The sequence below is a fragment of the Henckelia pumila genome, chromosome 1 (genome assembly GCF_033568475.1).
Source record: "Henckelia pumila isolate YLH828 chromosome 1, ASM3356847v2, whole genome shotgun sequence".
NCBI lineage: Eukaryota > Viridiplantae > Streptophyta > Magnoliopsida > Lamiales > Gesneriaceae > Henckelia > Henckelia pumila.
In genome coordinates, this window is record NC_133120.1 from 55,743,681 (window position 1) to 55,763,967 (window position 20,287).

At 34.0% G+C, this 20,287-nt stretch overlaps 1 protein-coding gene across 1 annotated transcript; it reads left to right on the forward strand.

Annotated features, from left to right (window-relative positions):
- The first annotated feature begins 500 nt into the window (after positions 1-500).
- On the forward strand, positions 501-3,490 carry LOC140862911 (protein FAR1-RELATED SEQUENCE 5-like). The gene is made up of 7 exons (XM_073265940.1): positions 501-534; positions 746-808; positions 1,347-1,403; positions 1,497-1,629; positions 1,864-2,219; positions 2,337-2,458; positions 2,582-3,490. The coding sequence occupies exons 1-7, from the start codon at positions 501-503 to the stop codon at positions 3,488-3,490; spliced, it is 1,674 nt and encodes a 557-aa protein (XP_073122041.1).
- Positions 3,491-20,287: the final 16,797 nt, after the last annotated feature.

The following is a 20,287-nucleotide window of genomic DNA, read 5'->3' on the forward strand; positions in this document are numbered from 1 at the left end:
GTTTTCAAGGATCCAGACCTCGATCAGTTTATGGTATTCATCCTTACTTGATTTATAATAGCGTGTGAACTTAGTTTTCCTAGCTAATCTCTTTCTTGTTACTAAAATATTTTGAATTTTAGGTTTAATGGGTCATTATTTTATTTTCATACATATTGTTTCATTGGATACTGGATTAACTTTCCAACTGAGATCTCCATGCTTGCGCAACCTTCTTAGCTTCTTAACTGTTTCAGATTTTTCTACAGATTCTTCAAGCTAGTGTTTGCTGCTGCTTGAGTTTGAGGACTTATCATAAGGCATTTGTGCTTTAGCACACAGAATAGGTGACTTGCATGCACTAGTATTTAGATTTATTTCTTGTTAAAAAGTTAACAAGCAAACGACCAAATATTTAGTATTTGAACTGATTGATTGTTTCTTTGGCATTAGAAAGGGCTAGATCTTCTCATTGGCTGTCATACTTTTTCTTGTTTGTTGTTGGATAATTAAAATCAGATATGGATAATGAAGCTGAAACTCATATTCAAAAAGGTAAATTTTTTTCATTTTAACGAACTCTTTAACTTTTTTAAGTACAAATGTTTTTGTTTATATCGAAAATGTATTACTTTCATTTGTTACATACAAAATGATTAATTTTTCCAGAACTTCATTTCATATTAGTTTCCACACACATTGCACAAAAAGTTTTACCTTTTATATTAAATTTTAATTATATTTTTTTATTATTTTGTCATTGTAGGTCAAAATTTAAATTCTATTGTCGTCGTTCTTAGTGATGAAGATGATACAGACATAAACCAAGGTAAGGTTGACATAACTTATGAAGTGTATATATATAGATGCTTAAAAAATGTATATATATGAATGCTCAATATGTTTGAATAGTCAAGAGAACTCCAAGATAATATGTTTTGGAACCCAAATAATGATTAATGTATATGTTAGTAATTTGTACAAGTGGTAATCAAGCTGTGAATTTTTAGGCAACATAGATGCCCTTATTTTGTCTAACACACACAAATATATATTTTGAATTATCATCTTTGAATTTCTTGTAACACTGCTCTGATTTTAATTCTGAAAAAAAACCCTCCCGCAGTTTCAAAAATCCGAGTTTTTGCATCCAAAAATTTGAGTTTTTTGTACAAAGTACTAAGAGTTGAATAATATGCGGTGAGAGGAACTAGTTAACTTAGTCTTTATATTGATTTCCACAAATATATAGATAGTTGGTAGTTGGTTTCATCAACATAAAAAGCTGAAATAGTAAACGATACAAAAGATTTTCATTTTAGTTGTTTCTTGTAATAATATTTGACATTTGTTTGAATTTATTGTAGATGAAGAAGTTGATCCGGCAGCTAATAGTGAACAAAATATGGTACCAGCTAGTGAAAGTAACATTTATAAAACTAATGAGAAATATTTGGTTTTGTTGAAAACGTATTCTTTTTTATTTATGCTAGATATATGTTTTGAAATTATTACAGGTGACAACATATGTTCTGTTGACATAACCAGATCTCTGATTGGTTTGACGAGAAAAACAATTGATGATATGTATCAATTGTACTCTAACCATGCAAGGGCAATTGGTTTTAGTGTTTGCAAGTCAACTAGCAGGTACTCTAGCTATCCAGATGTTGTGGTAGAGAAATATTTTGTCTGTTCTTGTTCTGGATCGAAGAAAATAGAAACTTCAAATCCAGACTCAAGTGGTGGATCAGTGGTAAAGAGAGGACAAAGATCTTGTTTGACACGAACATGATGTAAAGCTTCATTGATGGTTAAATTGAATGACGTAGGCCCTTATGAAGTTGTGTCGCATGTGAATATACATAATCATGCATTCACTAGGATAGAGTGGAGTCATCATCATCGTTCAGAGAGGAGAATTTCAAATGCGAAGGTTAAAGCTATTGAAGATATGCTGTCTTCTGGGATGAGAGCTACTGATTCTTATCGTTATATGGTACATGAAGCTGGGGGAGAGGAAAATGTTGGTCATACTTTGACGGATCACTTGAATTTTGTTAATCGTTGGAAAATGAATGCAATAGAAGGAGGGGATGCACAGAAAGTAATTGAAATGTTACAGCAAGAAGATGCTGAACATAAGGACTTTTTTTTCAGAGTCAAATTAGATGATGATGGGAGATTGTGTAATGTATTTTGGAGGGACTCGATAATGAAGGAGTATTATGACATATTTGGTGATATCATGGTTTTTGACACAACTTATCGCACTAATTAGTACAATTTGATTTGTGCTCCTTTTGTGGGTGTCAATCATCATTGGAAAAATGTGATGTTTGGTTGTGCATTTTAAGCTGACGAGAAGGTTGAATCATTCCAATGGCTCTTTGAATTTTTTAAGAAATCGATGGCAGGGAAATGTCCTGTCAGTTTGTTCACCGATCAAGATCAATCAATTGCAAATGCAATAGAAAAGGTATACAAATTTTGAAATATATTTGTTGAAGTGTATTTTTTTTCAATTTTCTTGTTTTCCACGTATTCACTTTATAGATAACGACTTATGTGAATTTAATAAGTATTTCTTATTTTGATGTAGGTTTTCCCGGAAACAAGACATAGGCTATGCCTTTGTCACCTTTATCAAAATGCTGTCAGTAGGTTTGCAAAGTTGAAAAGTGAAATTTTTTTTAAAGATGCATTTAAGAAATGCTTGTCAGATTGTGTTGATGAAACTGAATTTGAAAGCTGTTGGAGATCTATGATTTCAGAGTATAAACTAGAGAATCATCCTTGGTTTAATCGTTTGTATGGATTAAAGGAAAAATGGTGCACTGGATTGAACAAGGATTTTTTCTCTGCTGGAATTCTATCTTCCCAAAGAAGTGAAAGCACTAACCATGCCATTGGGTTCAGTGCAAAGAAAAACACAAGCTTGACTGAATTTTATGTTATTTTCAAGGAAACGTTAAAACATTGGAGAAGCAAAGAACAGAAAGATGAATTCCAATGTTCAAGATCAATACCTGAATCAGCCCTACCATTGACTGGGATTTTGAAGCATGCTTCTGAGGTATACACATTGACACTTTTTAGATATTTTGAGGCTGAATTTTTTAAATCAATCTCTAGTTCTTCTATTATTGTTCTACTTGAAGACAGAATGATGGTTTATGATGTTTCATCACACGATAATGATGGGTTGTCTCATCGTGTCATATTTGATTGTTTTAGTAATATAATCACGTGCTCTTGCAAGAAGTTCGAAGAGTGTGGCTTTTTGTGCTATCATTGCTTAAGGGTCCTTCATATAAATTCGATATTTACCATACCAGATTATTATATTAAGAAAAAATGGACAAAGTTTGCTAAATCAGAAATTTGGGACAAGTTCAGTAGTACAGCTGGGAGGTTAGAGAAGGTTGATGATTGCTTCCTTTGGCGTCATGAAATGACACACAAGTTTTATAATTTGGTGTTGCAATGTCAAGAAAATGAGGAGGCATAGATGATTGTTGAAGAAGGATATAATAGAGATTCAAAATCTGTTAATACGTTGATTACTTCATTGACTTCTACAGAGCAATCAGATACTTCCATTTATTTAAATTTTTCTCATATTGTTCAAGATCCTACTCGTTCTGTTACAAAAGGAAGAAGTCAAAGGATAAAAGGACACTTTCAGAAAAACAAGAAGAAGAAAACTGTTGCATCAAATTCAATTAAAGCAAAGGAATTTGGTTCCAAGACTCCAAATATTCGTTTATTATAGTGAGATTTTTATTTGTTATTTACTTTCATAGATATTATGAATTTTATTTTTTTTTGGATTGTGAATGTTAATTTTTCTTTATCAATATTGCAGGGAGCGTGAGAAGTTCTTGAGATTTGTCAACTAAGAGGTGATTATTCCATTGATTTTTGCATGTGGACCCTTTATATATTCTGCTTTCTTTTGTCTAATGTTACAGTACCTTTGGATGTTCTTGTACTTGAAATGTCTTTTCTGGTTTTATCTTTATGTTAACAATAAATTGCTATGTTTCTTAAAATTTGGATCTTGTGCAAAGATTCGGGTTCAATTAAGAAAATTAATATATATATATATATATATATATATATATATATATATATGTGTGTGTGTGTGTGTGTGTGTGTGTGTGTGTGTATTTTCTGAATATTGAACTCTCATCTCTTCATGCATCTCATTTTTGTACATGAACTATGATTGGGTGCTTGGTGACTCTACCACTACATTCTTTGTATTTGCTTTTCACTATTTATTTCTTACAAGTTTCAGCACAACAAACGCGCTAGTAAGAGTCCAAAAGTATGCAGTCCAAACAAGAGCCCCATCAAGAGTCATAGCAGTACAAACTAATATAATTGGTTCTAGAAGTGCAGCTAAATTGATACAGTGTATTCATTGGAGAACTACATAGATAGATTATGTCAACTGATATATCATGTGGCAAATTGGAGTCTTCTTTCGAGTTTTTTCTAATGAGATCGTTTGAGCATTTAGTTAGACTGGATGAAGAAAAAAAATATATTAAATCCCTTGACATATATTTTTGGCTATTTTCCGTGATTTTAAGGATTGTTTGTGTGCATATATATGGTCATTGCTTAACTTCCACAGAACTATGTATTCCCAGAACTCTCTAGCATTTTTCTGTCAAACAATTAAAGGGAGAATTATAACTAAATAACTAATACCTTTTATTTAAAAACTAATACTTTTGACTAAATAACTAATATTTTTTTTTATAAAAAATAAAAATTTTAAATAATTCTTAAGAGCACTTTACAATTTAAGAACTGGGATCATATTACAATGCAACATATAATTTTGAATAAAATCGATACATGCGTGTAAAATCACCCTTTGTGGATGGGAAGATGCAGCATATACTTTTGAATAAAGAAACAGTTATTTATTTATGAATATCATATTTTTTTAATAGTGCATATGAAAATTTATTAATTCTTTTAACTTTAAAACTAATAATTATCACATAAAAAAATATTATTCATAAAAAAATTAATACTAAAAGGAAAGAAAAGTAATACTTTTTTGAATTAAAATAAAAACACATTTGAATTAAAATCAAAGTTTGAGTACTAAAATACTTCAAACACAAGAATTGCATCAACCGCTTCGCATTACACCAAGTCTTCGAGTTTAACATGGCAAATATTGGCGCCAACTCTTTCTAAAATAGGCTTCCCAAAGTTCATTCATACATTTAGACGATGATGATCAAAAGGCATAATGAGAAAATGTCACGATAATTTGATAAACATGATTTTCAAGTACCAAGTACGGTTTTTCAAAAATAAACATAGCAAACAATAAGTTCAGAAAACAGAATTTAATCGGGCACTGAGCTCCGTAAAAAGACACTCGTTTTTTTCAAAAAATTTTAATCTCAAACATATGGTGTTTGGACAGAAACATGACATACTTTCCACTGTAACCTAAACTATGAACAATAAAATTGTAAAGACACTTAGAAGATCAGGCTGTCATTACATAGCAACACTTGGAAAGAGTCGCTATACAAAGCTTACAAGATAGACTTAAATTAATTATCATCCGCTGTTAAATTCGACAGAAATCTAAAGTTTTGGAAATGAAATCTGTTCCACAAGGAAGGAGCTTAATCAAAATATTCATGAAAACAAACTAGTTCATTTCTTTTGTTTCTTCTTCCTCCTATTTTCTGCTTCATCTCTCTTCAATTCTGAAATTTTGGCTTTAAGTTCAGGCTTGTTTTTGTAGAAATCGAACACTTTGCTTAGCACCTCCAGCCTCAAATTATTCACTTTGCTAAGCACAATGGTTGCACATATTTCAGCTCTAATTATTACTCTTCTTACAGCAGCATAGAGTCAATAAAACAAGAAAATTAATTATAACTCAGGATTTATAAAGAGAAATTTATTCTACAATCTCATTCAAAATTCCATACCTTTGACAAATCTGGAGATGAGTATACTATACCCTCAAAAACACTTCATATGATACATCAAGTATACACCACTATCAACGTCTTTCTTTCTTGTTTGCCAACTTAAGCCAAAATTTTCAAACTCATATAGAAAAACTTCGTCAGCTTTCACATGATTTTTTTCTTTCAATAACTTGGACATTTGATCATGCTACAAATGGGAAACATATAAGACAATGAAATTGTAAAAGAGATATTTTAGATTTATTACATTATATTAGATACTTTACCACTATTTGGGCAGCATGAAAGAAAGCATTTTTATCATCCTTGTACTTCCTGTTATCCAAATATTGAATTTTTCCTTTGTCCAAGTTGACAGCGACAACAACAAAGTGATCATCTAAATGGATTGGCACAAAAATCTATGTTTCCAAAAAATAAGATAACTTCCAATTAGTGAAACATTATTATTTAAATATAATAAATTTCAAATAAAATTTTATTCTTTTTACCATGTCCACAAAGCTCAAATCACCACCATGTTCATTCAACCATAAACTCCAAATATTTCTCATAGCAACTTCATTGGTTTGCAAATCAGAATCATCATGGAGAAGCTTATATAAATAAGTCTATTGGAAAGCAAAAAAAACTATAAGATTAACAATAAAATATTAAAATCAATAATCAAATTACAAATATTAAAAACTTACAGAATGTGCGAGGTTGAAACAAAACGCATATGCTGCGTGTTTTTTTCTTTTTTCTTCTTGATTGATTGAGAGACACCATGCATCAATGATAGAAACATATACGTTTGAAAGACTCAATGAAATGATGTCCTTCCTTTGAATAGGACACATAAGATGATGCTGAAACAAAATCTTCCTAATTGTAGCAGAAAAAAAAAATCAAATCATCAAAAGGGAGACAAACTGAATTCAGATATAAAAATATAATATGAATTATGGTTCATAAACACTTACTCTTGATTCAAAGCTTTATCAACAAAGAAACAGTAATCGATGATCTCTTTGTGTTTTTGATCCATATCAAAGACAATGTCCTTGGTTGCCTTCATAAAGTCCGACACATATCACATTTCTTCATCAAGCCGCCAATACTCATTTGATAAAATAGCTTCACTTACTTCTTGTTCAGACAAGACATCATTAGACATCTCTTCATTATTTTCTGCAAGGACATTTCTTTGTTTCGGTGTCAAAAGATCAAAAGAAGGAAACTCTTCAGCCAACTTTTTCATAACCAAAAAGTTATCAACCACATCATCTATATACTTCTGAATTTTAGGCTCACAAAAGAACTTCTGACTCTTCGATAAATCCTAAGAAGATGCAGCACGTTTCTCTTCCATTTTTTTCTTCATTTTCAACAAACTTTTCATGTGATGATTGGACACTACTGAGATGTCCCTCTTAAACAACAACAGTGTTTCATGTACATCCTAAAATTATGAGATAAATTTAAAAAATATAATGATTAGTGACTTTACACATCGTAAAAATAAATACTATTGAAGAATATAGACATAGTAACTTAAATCTTCTGCCGTCTTCTGTATATCTGAATCAGTAGGTTCACTATCAGGCAGCCTATATCTAATAAACCTTGAAGATTCATGCACTACATCAAAACTTACTTCATTCTTTTCTACACTTTGATTTTCTTCTTCTTCATATTTTTCTCCCACCCTTGTCCTATCATTCAAACCAACTGGATAGATCCCGACAACCCATTCCCCTTGTCCATAATCCCCAACTTCTGTCTCTTCTCTAATTCTTGTTCGGATCCTCTCAATTGTCCAATGTTGAATCAAAGGTGGAATACATGATTCAGCAATACCATGCCACTTCAGCCTATGGAAGTATATAATTTGCAACAACAACACACAGCCACTAACATTCTTCACCTTTAAATTGAAATTATATTTTTTCACAGCTTTACAAAGCTTGTTTAGGACATAACTACACCAATCATACTTTGATATCTTATCAACTTCAACTAACGATTTTAAAGTACTAATATCAATCAAACGATTTGAAGTTGGAGTTAAAAATGATGACAAACTATAAATAACAAATAGTATTTTGAAATCATTTTCTCCATCTATCAACTTTGTGAGAAAAAGGTCCTTCAAAGAACTCAATGTTGAGTTGGAGTCAATATCAGAGTCATTTTTCAGTTTTTCCAACAAACAAAGAGTAGTTTCATCACATACCAACTTTAACTCATTCCCATCATTTCTTGGCAGTAGAAACACATCCCTGACATCGTCTGAAGTTATGAAAAAGCTTTTGTTGTTGTTAACTGTAAACATTTGACTAGCTCCATTGAAGTTTTTCACCAACCATCTCAACATCGTAGTTGGTAAAGATTTAACACGCAGATGGAGCAAGCCACCAAAACCAATGCTTCTAACTGCCTGCTTTTGTTGTTCATTCAATTGTTCCACAAGTTTACACAGACCTTGTGGTCTACATTGGGTAACGAACCCTCTAACTTCACTACAAAAAATAAAATATATATGTATATATGAAATAACGCCAAAATTAAATTTAATTGCATGTTACATTAACATCAAAAAAAAAATTAAGACATGATGATTTGATCTAGACAATCATTTGCAGCAGCATGGACAGATGCTTGCAAAGTTCAAGGATCAGTGATGAAGTAAAGTTGGTGCATGCAATGAAGTGGATTCAATTCACAAAGCTTAACAGAATAACAATAAAAGGTCTAGGTGTTATAGATGGACATGGCTCTGTCTGATGACAGTGGCCAATACATAACTTTCTTGATAATATATACAATTAATTTATTAGGCTATCTAGGATTACTCAATTTCTTCTTTCTAAATTCGTACAATTAATTTATTAGGCTATCTAGGATTACTCAATAACATCAAATTATAATGGAGGAAGCAATGTCATGAGATTTCAGATGTATGGATGGAAGCAATTGAGAAGAGAAACTGGGAAAATAACAGAAAAACATGAAATTTAGACCTTAATATAGCAGCACGTTAAAAACTTATAATTTTATCATAAAAACTAATACTTTTTTAAAAAATTCTAATACTTTTGAAAAGAAAACAAATACTTTTTTTATGTCAAATATACCAGCACGTTCAAAATCATATATGGAAGAAAGTTATAAGGGAAATCACAAAAAGTTATCACATAAAAATTAATATTATTCACATAAACTCTAATATTTTTCACATTAAAACCATTCCACAAATAATCATTAGAACCAACAAATTTCACAGGAAAGCCAATACATTTTGTCACATTAGCATACATTAGAACTAATACTTTACACAACACAACTAATATTTTTCATTAAAAATTTAATACTTTAAACATAAAACTAATAACAAAAACTACTTTTTTTCAACAAATAAGTAACTCACATTAAAAACTTATAATTTTATCATAAAAACTAATACTTTTTAAACAAATTCTAATACGTTTGAAAAGAAAACAAATACTTTTTTATGTCAAATATACCAGCACGTTCAAAATCATATATGGAAGAAAAATCACAAAAAGTTATCACATAAAAATTAATATTATTCACATAAACTCTAATATTTTTCACATTAAAACCATTCCACAAATAATCATTAGAACCAACAAATTTCACAGGAAAGCCAATACATTTTGTCACATTAGCATACATTAGAACTAATACTTTACACAACACAACGAATATTTTTCATTGAAAATTTAATACTTTTAACATAAATAACAAAAACTAATTTTTTTCAACAAAGAAGTAACTAACATTAAAAACTTATAATTTTATCATAAAAACTAATACTTTTTAAAAAAATTCTAATACTTTTGAAAAGAAAACAAATACTTTTTTATGTCAAATTAGCACACTTAAAAAGAAAGAATTTTAAACAGAAAACACTAATAGTTTTGATCACAAAAGTAACACATTTCACAGAAAAACTAATACAAAATTATATAAGAAAAGACTAACCATATTTCCTTGTTCGTCTTTTTTTTCTGCTTCAACATTGTAAATCTGTTTTTCTATATGTTTCTCCTTTCCCTTCTTAAATTTTTCAACAGGCTTCCCAGAAGTTCCCTCAATAATCTGTGGGGAAATAACCCTTTTCTTTCGAGCAGAAAAACTACACCTGACAAAAAAAATGCATTTTTCAAATTGTTTCCAGGATAACAACAAACAATGTTTTTATCCAATTATTCAATTAACTGAAAAAGATACAAATTATTTATTCCAAATATCATCACAAAACATTTATCCATCCAAAAGAACTTATTATTCATTTTGACCATGCATAGGGATCATGGCAATAGAAACATATAGCCATTCAAAAAATGAATTATGAGGATCAAATCTGCAGTAACTAATATTTTTCAAAAAAATTATAATACTTTTGAAAGGAAAAAAAATACTTTTTTTTTGTCAAATTAGCACACTTTAGTAAAAAGAGTGTTTAACATAAAAAACTAATACTTTTGATCACAAAAGTAACACATTTCACAGAAAAACTAATACGAAATTATATAAGAAAAGACTAACCATATTTCTTTGTTCATCTCTTTTTCTGCTTCAACAATTTCAAGCTGTTCTTCTATATGTTTCTCCTTTCCCTTCTTAATTTTTTCAGCAGGCTTGCCAGAAGTTCTGTCAATAATCTGTAGGGAAATAGCCCTCTGCTTTTGAGCTTTCTTTTTCTCTCTCATACTTGCAGCAGCCTAGGAAATTTTTAATCATTTTGAACAGTAAAAAAAAGAATAATAATAATGACCATCCAAAAAGAATAAAGGATTTAAGTATCTGACTATGACATATCTAAACACTAGGAAGTGCTACTACCTTCATAATCATAGAAGGAAATAAGGAATTGAATATCGAAATTGATTTCTGAGTTCGCTGACACATTAAAAAATCAAATTTAAAATTCTAAACACTTCAACAAGATGTGAAGATTTCAATGTAAAGAACTACTCCAAGAGTGGCATTGAACGAACCACTTCAATCTTTATGCTCAACATTGAGGACTGAATCACCAAAGGTGGGAGTAATTCATGGAGGTCAATGAACCCAGAACCAGTTGAAAACGTCTTCACATAAGTCGGGTTCCACCAATCAAATGATAATCCGTACACGTAAAAGCAAGATTTATACGAGCTCCTACAGTGTATCTCACCCATTTATCCAATAATAATTAAGCTTACAAAAAGCTGTAGCATAAATGAAGACCCAAAATGAATCATGACCAAGGAACACAAAATTGGGTCAAAACTGAAAAACAAAGCCGATATATTCACACACACGGGCATTCGAGGCTCTAGAATTTCTAAATAATTGAGGATTGATGTCATGAAAACACATACCTCGACTTTGAATCAGTGGATCTGAGAGGCTTTCGAGTCCCGAGTCCTCAATGCCGAATTTTAAAATTAAGAACCCTAATTTTGTACGAAAATTAGGGATGAAACTAGAAATCTTGCGCGTGGAAGATTTAAACGTGATATTGAAGAAAAATTGAAATGGAAGAAAGATTAAGATGCGAGAGGAAAAGAATTGAGAACGAAGATTACCTTTCTTCTCTTCAAGCAAGGCGGCGAAATTCGAAAGTGACGCGGAAGTGAGAATCCCTAATATTCTGAAGATCCGAATAGACTTACGGGTTATTTGAATTATAAATGGACTGACCCGTTTAACGGATTAGATCCGTGAAACAGTTGCACAGGAGTGTTACTCTTTAAATTTTGAACCAAAAAATAGTACATTATCATATGAATAGTTTTACAGGTACAACCAACTTTGTACAATAATTTACACCATAAAAAATTCAATACAAAAATTTTATTTATCAAATCTAATGACAAATTTAATAAAAAATCTCATGATATAATTGCTCTAAATATTGTTGTACGATATATTGCTTGTACATTAAGCCTTATTCTTATCACATAAATCATATATGAAAAATTTCACATACTTTTGTATACAAAAAATTAACTAAAATTAAAAAATAATGATAACATCCGATTAAATTTCTAATTCTGAATCAAAAATTGGTATATTATCATAATAATATTTATGAATTTTTTTTATTAATCGACATAAAATTAATTAAAATTTAAAAGTAGTGATAACATCCGATTAAATTTCAAATTTTGAACCGAAAATTGGTGCATGATAATATATAACATTTATGGAAATGTTCAAATATATATTAACATAAAAAATTATTTAAAAAATAAAAAATAGTGTAATGTAGTAGCTCGATTCTTAATTAAGCTAATCATCAGCCTAAACATGATTAAGGGTTCTTAAGTGGGTTTAAGGAGTTAAAATTGTGATTCGGAATGATCGGAAATGGTTATAAGAGATGCAAGTTATTGGACAGTTCGGAAGCACCGAACCAGTTCGAAAGCAGCATTGTACTTCGAAGGCAAAGGGTGAGTTTGGAAGCTCCGAACTCTGGATTGGAAGGTCCGATCACCTTTGGATAAGAAAACATGGGCTTTTTGATTGGTGACTTGACGTGACATAGATAGGATGCTCCGAATTCCAGTTCGAAAGGTCCGAACTTCGTCGACAGTAGTGTGTTGTCCAATCAGGGACACGCGTTTGGTAGATAAAGATCGAAAACTCCGATGGAGAGATCGGAAGCTTCGAAGTGAGATCGGAAGGTTCGATCATTTCCTATAAATAAAGGCTCGGGACAACCATTTCATCGTTTCCTAGCTATAAATAGGGGCTCGGGACAGCCATTTCTTCACGCCATTCTCACTTTTCTCTCTCGACTTCTAGCTCGATTCTAACAGTTTTAGGCGTCGGTTCTAAGGTCAGACAATAGCAAGGCGCTACCGGGATCGTAGCGAAGTTGTGCCTAGATTTTGAGGTCATTGCATCAAAGGGATAATGATGGACACATGTATAAGTCTAGACTTTGATTAGCTTCTGTGAGTAGCTATTAGTCTAGTTAAGGCTTTTAGTAGACAATAAGTGATATGCTGATTATCTGTTTATTGGCTTGGACTAGACAAACAATGTTGCTAGATTGTTTCTTAATAGAGGTATGAACATACTATCCGAGATATTCTGATTGAGTATGCATGTTCTATGTTTGCATGGTTTATATAGAATGGCTTATGTGCATTTATTATGCCACGGTTATTACTGCTACACACATTATCATGTTGAGCTTATACTTTGATATTAAAAGTAGATGAGTTTCTTAGCCCCGATTTATTTTGGATGGATTCCATAGATTCTGGTTCGGTTACTTTTGTCCACTTATTCTTATGGTATGGGAGTACCTCCTGATGCGACGGTCCAATGTGCTACATACAATATTGGTGCCTATTGTTTGAGCAAGATTTTTCTATCGTGATTGGTTTTCAGTACCTTTCATTTGCAATAGCATTCATGGCATGTGTATACTCATACTTTCATACTATGATTTGTTAGCTCATGTCCTTAGTTTTTGGTTCTGGACACCACATTTTATGGGGTAGGGTTTAGGTTTGACGGATCAGGAGGTAGCGGTCGTTGAGCTGCAGCAGAGTTGGATTTGTACCGTACCAGGTTTCTATTAGTAGATTTTTAGTACCGTTATTCGATTGAGTTGTATAACATTTAGATGCACTTGATTTCATTACTGGTTGTATTCCATTAGGGTTTTTAGTTGTATCATTTTAGTTTCCTCTCGTATTAATGATTATTTCTTTAAGATATTTATTGCATGCTTAACCCTTGATTAATCGGTGATTCTGGAATGGGTCACTACAGTTAACATCCGATCGAATTTTAAAATTTCAATTGAATATCGAAACATTATCATATGTAGCATTTATGAAAATTTTAAAATATATATGTTTAATTGAAATTAAGAACTAGTGATAATATCCGATCAAATTTCAGATTTCGTTTTCCTTGTAATGGACTGGGAAGAGTCGGAACATGCCAAGCATCGGCTTGGGATCATGTCTTCTTCGAACTATTCTGAATGTATAATTAAATTTTGGTTGTGGCTTATAAATAGGAAGGCGAGGAGATAACGATTATGTATCGAATTGGGAGGAAGCAAATGCAGCGACCCTACCCGAATCCACTACCTAATCAGAGTTAATAAAACACCTGCAATATAATTAAAAGCGTGAATAGCGGAATATTCAAAATACAACAAATCTGATCGACAGAATACAACTGACAATAACCACAGTGTATAATACTTATACAACCAAATCGAAAGTTCATGGGGGTCATAACCCTACCGCTAACTCTCGCTGCCTCCGGCACCGGCCTCACTCCGGTTGCGAGCTTCCTGGACCGTCTAGCCTCAAACCTTCCCCACCACAAGGTATCCCAAGAACACTAATCACAGGGCATGAGCGACAACTCTCAATACGAAAGCAATGATATATAGACTAATATGCAGCAAGTAAATGACTTTAAAATCCTGTGTAAAACAGTCTGCTCAGGGTGCCACCGAATACACAGTATCTTGCCAGAGAGCGACTCCGCGAGGGTACTCGTATATTCACCCTATCAGCTATAGCGTCTACTTCACCGTCGTGGTCGCTCCTATTGATAGCAAAACCAGGGGCTGAGCCTCCCCAAAGCCTGACTCGAATCCAAAATAGGACGCAAGGCTAATATGGAAACTGACAATACCTTACTCGAGTCCATGATGAGTTACAAGCTCCCTATGGAAACTGTCAATGACTCACATCTCTCGGGATGCGGTACAGTGTAAAATCATGCATGTTCTAAAGCAGTAAATCATGGAAAACATATAGCACATACTCATGCAACATATAAGAATATATATCATGTCGGCTATCTCGGTCAGTACTTACGTACCTCTAACACTGCAGACAATTTTTAGCACCACTGGTCTAGATCCCACGCCTACAAGTCCGCTGTTGGGTCCGAAAATGCAAGAAATCTTGATTTTGATGATAACAAAACTTGTCATTGTGTTTTTAACATATTTACCAAGTGTGCAGCTGATAAAAGACAAATTGGAAATGCTAAGTTGTCGGAATACAATCTTACCTCAACTTAGTTTCTAGCGCAGCTGTTTGTTTCAAGCATATATCGTAGCTCGATGATCCGAATGACCAGCCGCCAAAACCATTGCATATTCAACACAAAAGTATACAAGTCATGTATTATTGAAGTTGGACGAATTCGGATGATATCCAGGTCAAACTGCTTCTTCAATAGTGAACAAGACGAACATGATGACAGCAGATGGAATGACAGACCAGTTCTGGTTTAATGGCCATATCTATCAGCTTCGTGATTCAAATGGAATGATTCAGTATGCGTTGGAAATCTGAGAATATTATCTACAAGGTCTCTTCACAAGTCAAGTCTGAATCGGAGCATAAAAAGATGATAAAGCACGTTGAAGCTGCTGGTTCTGCACAGGTTGGTGACAGAACTCGAGTCTATACATAGTCTGGTCAATTGAGAATATATCTCTCATATTAAATCCAAAAGGAGTGATTCTTGATGATTTGGAAAGAAAAGATAAAGGGATACAACTTTTATGTTAATCACTTAGCCCAGAAATCAACACATCAAGATCTACAAGACCTCAAATGATCAACATCTCCTTGACCAACTTGGTCCTCGACTGATTTGTGCAGCTCTGGTATTTCGGACATAACTTTTGCATATGAACAACGAATTGAGTGATTATTCTGGCATTGGAAATCCAAGATCAAGGGATACAACTTTTATGTTTATCACTTTGCCCAGAAGTCAACAAAAAAAGAGTTACAAGCATCTGAACAGACCATAGCAACTCAAGCAGCCGAGAAATGTCACCTGCGCTATATCAACCGACCAACTTGAAGATATCAACCGATCTAAGCATGTAAACCGACTCAAAGATATCAACTGGTCACCAAGCTTGTCACCTGATCTCGCCTATCTACTGCTCCAGATCCAGATCCAGATCTAGTCAAACTGTCAAAACTACAATCCAAAAAGAGAAATATGAACGTTGTGATATCAGAACCTTTTCCAACGGTCATATTTCTTATATCTAACGTCTATATTATTCTTGAAGCCTATAAATACAAGATCTGGAAATTGAAGAAAAGAGAGAGTGGACACTCAAAAGAACATTCAGCTTGTTAGAGCTTTTCCACATCAAGAGAGTGCATCAAAGCAGATCTATCAGCTAGTTGAGAGCAAGCCCAAGGTGTGAAGAACACATCAACAAATTTCTTGAGATTCTCCAGTCAAGTTCTTCACACACCACCCAACTCACTCACATATTCAAGATATGTACTTTGATGATTAGTTGAGTGAGATTCTTTACACAAAGACATTAAAGATTGTATTTGTAGTCTTGGCATAAAGACGTTAAACATTATGCGGATTGTGAGGTTGCGACCTACAATTGAGTGTGAATCTAGGAGTTCAGATTTAGGAAGTGGGTAAGTCCTAAAGTTGGATTGGGGTGATTACAAGACGTTGTAATGCTCAAAGTCTTCTAGTGAATCCTTTCGAGGAGGAAGAAGGAGTGACGTAGGAGATTGAGCTCCGAACATCCATAAACAAATTCTCGTCTCTTTACTTTATCACATTTACTTATTGTTGCTGTTTTTGGATGATTTGTTGAAGCATTTTATATGTTCTTTAAAGTACCAAAATATTGCATACAAAGTGTTTGATAAAATGTTTCAACCAAAATGCTTTTACTATCTTAACTCGCAATATTTTCAAACGAATTCTCAAATGCTTAATCAGTTTTTAGATGGATTATTTCGAGTATTTTCCGCTTGGTTTTGTAACCAAAATCGATATAATTTATCGGTGCTCGGTTCGTATTCGAACATTTCAAGAACGAGCTATTGTAGCTCAAAATGTTTTAAAAGTGTGTATTCACCCCCCTCTACACACACACACGATCCCCAACAATTGGTATCAGAGAGGGTTATTCTTGAAAGAACATTTGAAACTGATTTTTATCTTCAAAATTTGGTTTTTGAGATTTTCTAACATATATATGCATAGTTGAGAATTTCTGGCAGCTTGTAGCGACTTTGGGAAAAATGGCATAACTTCTTGCTCGAGTGTCCAAACGACAAACCAAATTTTGCGTTGCAAACTAGACTCTTAGAGAATTGCAGCGGTATAAAATTTGCAGCCTGGTTATGCACGAGGAAGAGCAGTTTATTCTATGAAGTTGAACAAGCGTGCTGCCGCAAAAAACAGGGCATGGACAAAAGTTAACGTTTTTGCCAAGAAGCTCAAGGAAGTTGCACTCATAAATAAAAATGACTTATTATCTCAAATCAGAGTCATACATCATCAAGAAAACTCGGTAAAATCGTTCTAAAATTAGCTTTACAAGAGCTTTTGAGTTTGATTGCCAACATGATATTCTACTTGTGCTAGCATGTCTTGAATTAAGAATGTTGTAAGAGTGGGTGCCCAGTGAGCCAACTGTGTGGCTATGGGCTTTGTTGACTCTTTGCATAAACAATCTTTTGTTTAATATTATTTACACTTTTATGGCAATGACTTTATATTACTTCATATTGTTATATTGTGATATACTATTGTTGTTTTGATAAAGACCTTGAATATACTATAGTGTATGTAAGATGTGGTAGAACATGGAGATGTCTATCATGAAATACATCTTATAGTCACTGTATGTTCTAAAACCGTTCCTAGTCGATTGAGCCGTCCGATAATAAGGATAAGGATCGCTCGAGTTTGAGACTAGCATTTGCGATGCGGAGTACCACGTTTCATTGGTAGGGAACATGGAGATGTTCGAAGCATGCAAATGGATATTCATAGGATGAATAATCGAACTACCCTATCCGGACTTTCCAAGTGGTTATCACTTATCGAGTGGATAAAGTCCGCGGTTTTGGTTGTACACCATTAGTCCTTACGACTTGAAACATCATGGAGACTCTATATGCTAGTACTGTGCTTTGACTCATTTACCGACTCTGAGGGGGTCATCAGGTGTCGAGATTGGGTACAGTTACGACACATATAGGAGTCAATGCATTGTTGTCAAGGATTCACCACATACTTGCGAGTGTGGATATCCTATGCGATCTGAGGAGATATTAGTGTGACAAATCTCTGGCCAGAGTACTTGATGTGATTTAAGAAATGGTTTCTTAGTAGCACATGCGATGTCACTAATTTGATCTTCAAGATGTATTGCATAGTTATCGAATCTTGAGCGACTCTCGATATACCAATGGTTGTTGATTCGATCGGGATATATGGATGAAGGGACCGTACTGTACGTTAACCAAAATCTACTGGTTCTTGTAGGCACTATCAGTGATACCTAGGGAATCATGGGGCGATGTTGCTAGGCGCTTTACCATGATTCGTTGGGCAAGTCGGAAAGTGTTGTTCCGAGTCACAAGGAGTTGTGAGCCCACGGCTAGCTGTATCCCTGAACCATTGAGGGTCACACAGTGTAATGGAGTTTTAATCCCCGTTGAGATAGTTAAATTTAAAGAGTTAAATTTAATGAACTAAGGAGTTGGACTTCTTAAATAAGAGTAAGGGAGTAGGGTTTCCTAAAATGACATAGGGATGGACATTTTTGGAAACCACTGAATTCGGATTCAGGAAAATTTATTTTGACTTTAAAACGTGCAGAAATGGTTTCTGTGCACATTGGTGAAATCGTTTCATCAATCGGAGTCACGATGAATTTTATATTAATTTCTGAACGAGCGGGCTTTGCTTGTCGGGCCCCAGCTTATGATTAATGGGCCCTAAGGAGTTAGTGGCCTGCATTATAAATAAGTTATTTCAGTACAGAAATTACACACAACAGGTCATTATTTTTTAGAGCAATTTTCGAAAACCCTACCCTCTCTCAAAGAATTTTCGGCCGTCCCCTTCCTGCTCTGCCCGAGAAAATTCCGGTCTGTGATTTTGAATTGCAGTAAGGAATAACGAATCAAATTCGTGTATTCTCTTCGCAGAAAACTTCTGATAGATTTTCTAGTGCAATCTATCAGAGGGATTAAACCTCTGTTCGTGGACCTGATTGAAGGCGTTCATCGGTTCCAGGGAGAGACAACAAGAGCAGAATTGTTCTGTTGGTGTCCATTAATCTCGTTGCGAGATTTGAGGTAAAATTTATTTAATTGTTATTTAAATTTTACACACACAATAATTCAATCGTTGTATGGTTGATACCCACACCATGGAATCGTTCCATGAGAAAATTTTTAAACTTCCGCTGCACCGGGTATCAATCGTAATTGGTCTGGGAACTCGCCAGTTTTCCAACAGTGGTATCAGAGCCAGGTTGCTCAGATCAATCGATTGAATTAATCAATTGTACAAAATTTTTGAGTCTCGGTTTTTGAAACAAAATAAATATTTTTAATAAAAAAATTTTTTTTCGGGGGGCGAAACCCGGGCAGCGATTGGATCGCTGCCCGGAGGGGGCAGCGATGGTCGCTGCCCCCAGGGGCGGCGCACGGCGCCGCCCAAAGGGGGCGCACGGCGCCGCCCAGGGCGGCGACCGTCGCCACCCAGGGCGGCGCACGGCGCTGCCCAGGGCAGCGCTGTGCGCTGCCCAGCGCAGCGCTGGGCGCTGCGCAGGGCAGCGCTCGGCGCTGCCCAGGGCGGCGCACAGCGCCGCCCAGGGCGACGCACGGCGCCGCCCAGCGGCGGCGCCAGGCGCCGCCAGGGCAGCAAACGTTGCTGCCCTAAGGGGGCAGCCGGGCTGCCCCGGCCCGCGCCCCGGGTGCGGGCCGGCCCGGGAGTGTCCCGGGCGGCCCGCGGGAAAAATTATATTTTTTAATTTTAATATTTGAAATTTTATTTTTGGTCCGGTCAAAAATTGTTTTTGATTGGTTCACGAGATTTCGGATCGAATTGTTCGAGTCCGTAAATTTTAAAATTGATTTTGGATAAATTTGAATTTTTGGAAAATTTTAATATTTTATCCGTAAATTGAATTTTGAAATCAATTATTTTGGTACAATTGATAATAAGATATGATCTTATGATATATTAGATAAAATATGATTTTATTTGTAAAATTGGATTTTATAGATAAAATATGATTTTATTTGATATGGAGATAAAATATGATTTTATATGTGAAATGTGATTTTATATATAAAATATGATTTTATCTTGTTTAAATTTGAATTGCCACAGCATGTTATCCAATAAATTAATTTTGAATTAAATGTTATTGGATAAGGATGATCGATTGCCATGACCAATTTTGTAGGTGTATGTTAGGAATTTACATTTTGTCTTTATTGTTGTTGGTTTTTATTAATGGGCCTGGTTTATGGCCC